General features: G+C 33.6%; 1 protein-coding gene across 4 annotated transcripts in view; it reads right to left on the bottom strand.

Moving 5' to 3' along the window:
• Positions 1-545: 545 nt before the first annotated feature.
• The window catches only part of LOC106884418 (activating signal cointegrator 1 complex subunit 3), a 493,492-nt gene continuing 489,345 nt past the window's right edge, over positions 546-4,692 (bottom strand). For all 4 annotated transcript variants that reach the window (XM_014935791.2, XM_052972249.1, XM_014935790.2 and 1 more), the window contains 3 exons: positions 3,208-3,322; positions 1,129-1,220; positions 546-879 (listed from right to left, as the gene is read on the bottom strand). In XM_014935791.2, the coding sequence (XP_014791277.1) occupies positions 619-879; positions 1,129-1,220; positions 3,208-3,322 (468 nt within the window). In that variant the 3' untranslated portion in view covers positions 546-618. The remainder of the gene's footprint in view (positions 880-1,128; positions 1,221-3,207; positions 3,323-4,692) is intronic.

Below are 4,692 nucleotides of genomic sequence, written 5' to 3'. Positions count from 1 at the left end.
TCAAATTCTGCTGAGGTCGACTTTGCCTTTCATTCTTTCAGGGTCGATAAATTAAGTACCAGTTGCGTACTGTGGTCGATCTAATCGACTGGCCCCCTTCCCCCAAAATTTCGGGCCTTGTGCCTAGAGTAGAAAAGAATATCAATATATGCTTCAAATTTTGGCACAATGCCAACAGTTTTGGGGAGGGGCTAAGTTGATTACATCAACCCTAGTGCTCAGCTGGAACTTATTTTATTGACTCCCAAAAGAAATGAAAGGCAAAGTTAACCCCAGCAGAATTTGAACTCAGAACATAAAGATAGATGAAATACCACTAAGCATTTCACCTGGTGTACAAATGATTCTGCCAGCTTGCTGCCTTTAACAATAACTATAATATTTATAATATTGACGTCTAGTTGAAGGTAGTTTGGACCCAACTGGCATGAGACCAGAGCAATAAATTTTTGAGTTGAATTAAAAAATCACATTTAGTTTTCTTGAATCAAAAACAAAATTTCTTCCAAAATAATTATTCACTCCAATGAAAAAGAAACAACGCATTTATTCAGCAAAGTCTTTTAATAACAAAGTTTCTGATTATTCATTTTCATTTTTTCTTAAACCATATATACATTATGAAGGCAATACTTCCAAGAAGATATCATATTGCTGATCTAGTCCCAGGTATGAATCACTCATCAGGTAGAATGTGTAAATGAAACGACCAGGTTTTTCCGGAGTGAAGAAGGCTAGCTGAGGCCGGCTATGATAGCGTACATAAGCAACTCTTTTTAAAGCAATGAGTTCCTGTGATTCTATCTCTCCTAAAATTAATATCCACCCTTCGTCTTTACCTTTAGGAAATTTGGGAACATAAGCTTTAGTGTCAGGTTTCTGAAAATAAAAAAATAAAACAAGGTCATAGTTTTGATTTTTAATTTAATTTTCAGTATTTTACACATATGATTAGAGCCTTAGAACAGATATTTTAGTAATAGATAACATTGTTTAAATATATACTCTTAGTCCAGATGGAACTAAGATTTATTTCAAAATCTTTATAGTTTCTTTTTATCTCAGAAATTTAATTTCTTACAAGAAAGAAAAAAAGTTAGTAAATATTAAATATGTTACAGTACTTACTTTTGTTTTATTAATTTTGCTTAACTCCAATTGTAAAGTATATTCTTGATCAGCATTCACTTTGATCCACTGTTTTGAATTACGGTGCCCTCCTGTGTGAACAGAGTTGTGAATACAATTAAATTTTTAGGATAACTTAATATCTGTATATGTGAGGTTGTAACAAATTGTTTTAGGATCAGTGATTGATTACCTTCAACTAATTGATAGTAAATAAACAAAAATAAATTTTTTTAAATGAATCTAAAGAAAAAGTAAATGTTTATGTCATCTTAATATGATTCTGAAAAACGCTCAAGTTGGAAGGCTGTCAAATCACAAACCCTTTCAAGTAGATGGCCCTGCTTGATCTGTAGAGAAGGTGTGGGTAGAAGATCTCCTGCACCTAAATGTGTGCGTGTGAGAGTATACATATTTTATAATTACAATAACAAAAGTTTATCAATCCCCATTTTAAAAACATCCACTTGGTAAAAATTGTAGTTGACATTAAAATTTTTCCTGTATAAGTATCTTTATAAGCACTAGCAGAGACACCAGGCCTTGCTTGGGATTAAAATGGCATAGATTTTTATTGTTTTACTTGTTTCAGTCATGTGACTGCAGCCATGCTGGAGCACTGCCGTTGGTAGAAGAAATCAACCACACGATTTATTCTTTTGTAAGCCTAGTACTCATTCTGTGAGTGTCTTTTACCAAACCGCTAAGTTATGGGAATGTAAACACAGCAACATCAGTTGTCAAGCAATGGTGGGGGTACAAACACAAGACACGCATACACATATACACGACAGTCTTCTTTCAGTTTCTGAGTATGAAATCCACTCACAAGGTTTTGGTTGGTTTAGGGTATCATTTTAAGCATATATATATATATAGTAGCTGACATACCCGGTAATTCCCAGGAAAGCGGGCTTATCCCTTGGTTCCATTCTCATAACTGTTTCGCTAATCCAGTAACAACAATACAAAGTATGTAGCTCTTAAAATGGTTTTTGTGTATTTATTTGAGAATACTGAACTGTCTTACAAAGGATCTTGTTTTTAGGAATTCCCAATAAGTTATGAATACCCAAATGATGAAGTCAGTTATGTAATAATATGAAATTAATTACTCTATAGTAAGAATTCAAATAAATGGCTTTAATACATTCCCAGAGTTTATAGATTTTAGGAGGAAATACTAATAAGGTATGTATACTAAAATTGTGAAACATGTTACGTAATAACAGGCTAATCAGATATGAGATAATAACAATTCAAAGTAATTAACTGTGAAATAAAGCTTTTGTGTGTTCCCAGAGAATATTACCCTTAGTGGTGCTAGTGTCGGTATATTCGTGAATAAGTCACTAATCGAAATAAGTGGATCTATTTAGGAGAATACTATTTACTTGTTTAAGTGTTGTATTGGATAAATTGAGAAAATAGCTAAAATAGTTCAAATACTAAGAAATAAGCATACTGATAACGGATGGGTTATTTCCCTTGGTGGTTATTTCCAGGAGGGAATGGGTTATTTCCCTTGGAAGCTTAAAAATAATTACTCCCACTGTTCACTCATGCCCAAATCTTATTCCCCCTGCTGTTTTCCCGAACATTTTTTTGAAATTAATTTATACTTAAAACCTCTCCAGACACATAAGCAATGTGTATGTGAAGTTTAAGAAGAATCAGTCAAGCTGTTTTGGTGCAAAACGGGGACATACCGATACACATACACACACAGACATTTTCAGTTTTAATATGTAAGATAAATATTTATTAAAATCTTATACAATTCTTCCTTAGAGTAAAATTTATACATTATTGTCTATGTTAATTTAGTTTAGTCATGATACCTTACTCGCCACTTAGGTACGCACTAGGCATAACAACAACTTAAAAGGAATGCACTATAAAAAGAAAAAAGGTAAAGAATTACTGAATTAGAGACCTCCTTACTTGTATGGTATAAAAGCATCCTTACATTATGAACTTAATTACATACATGTTTCTGCTTGAAGACTCAAAAATCAAAATAAAAGCTAAAACAAAATAATGGTATAAAACTTTTACAAATCAAGATAGGGATGTTACCTGCAGTAATGGCAATTTCTACTGTCTGACTGTCTTCTGCACCATTATCTGATACATTCTTTTTTAGATGCATCTTGACTTCCAGCTGTGGTAGTTTTGTTAGGACTTGATACACCTTGAAAGAGAGTAAAGTACATTAAAGCTATCTTTTATCTTTTACTTGCTTCAGTTATTAGACTGTGGCCATGCTGGGGCAACACCTTGAAGAATTTTAGTTGAACAAAATGACCCTAGTACTTATTATTATTTCAAGTGTGATACTTATTCTACTGGTCCCATTTACTGAACCAACAAGTTACAGGGACGTAAAAACACCAACACTGGTTGTCAAACAGTGGTGGTGGTGGTGGTGGTGGTAGAGCAAACACAGACACATGATGGGCTTCTATTAGTTTCTATCTACCAAATCCACTCACAAGGCTTTGGTCGGCCTGAAGCTATAGTAGAAGACACTTGCCCAAAGTGCCATGCAATCGTACTGAACCTGCAATCATGTTGTTGGGAAGTAAACTTCTTAGTTGATTCTCACAAACTCTTGTGATAATAGTTTTCAGCCATTGGACTGTGGCCATGCTGGGGCCCCATCTTCTAGGGTATCATTTTAATTCTTCATATATATATTCTTGTACTAATGATCTCTACATACTGTATAACAAAGTTATCTTTTGATGCAAAGAGACATAGGCCTTATCTTACAGTAGTATCCAAACACAGAGATTTCAGCACAATTTCAGTAAAACCAAATTCCATTCACAACAAACAAGTCAGCCTGAGGCTATAGCAGAAGATACCTGCCTAAGGTGCTACACAGTGAAATTGAACCCAGAAACATGTGGATTCAATCTCACTCTGTGCCCAGTTAACTACTTAACCTAAAATCCATTTAGGGATTCATCAAGAGGAATCTCTTAAAGAGATGAAAGTGCTAAATAAATAGTTTTATCAAAATCCTGACTATCTCCTTTTTCTTAATACATAAAATGTGTATACCAAATCAAACAATCTACTTGCACATGCACACATAAACACATTTGGAAATCACAAGACACTTCACTTCTAATGAAATTATGGAACACACACACACACACACACACACACATTATATATCTATATATATAAAAATGAGAATGTCTGTCTGTCTGTTTGTCTGTGTGAATCCCTAAAACTCGAGAACTACGCAACCAATTTCATTCAAATTTTACACATGCCTTACTTAGGGTTCCAGTTGTGTTTTAGTCAAAAAAATTTTTAACTTCTTGCAGAGTTCGAGCCCATGTCAACATAATATCTCCTCCACTATTTAAGTATTACGTGTCAAAAGTGAAACAAAAACACTCATGTCAAATACTTTCACTTTAAAAATGAAACTATTCTACTAACTGAAACAATCACATTTCGATACTGTAATGACAGATATTTTCAGAGAGAGAGAGAAAGAGAGAAAGAGAGATAGAGAGATGTATATGTATACATATAGATGTATAT

Source organism: Octopus bimaculoides, chromosome 1 (genome assembly GCF_001194135.2).
Source record: "Octopus bimaculoides isolate UCB-OBI-ISO-001 chromosome 1, ASM119413v2, whole genome shotgun sequence".
In the NCBI taxonomy this organism is placed as follows: Eukaryota; Metazoa; Mollusca; class Cephalopoda; order Octopoda; family Octopodidae; genus Octopus; species Octopus bimaculoides.
This window is presented reverse-complemented; position numbering and strand designations above follow the sequence as displayed.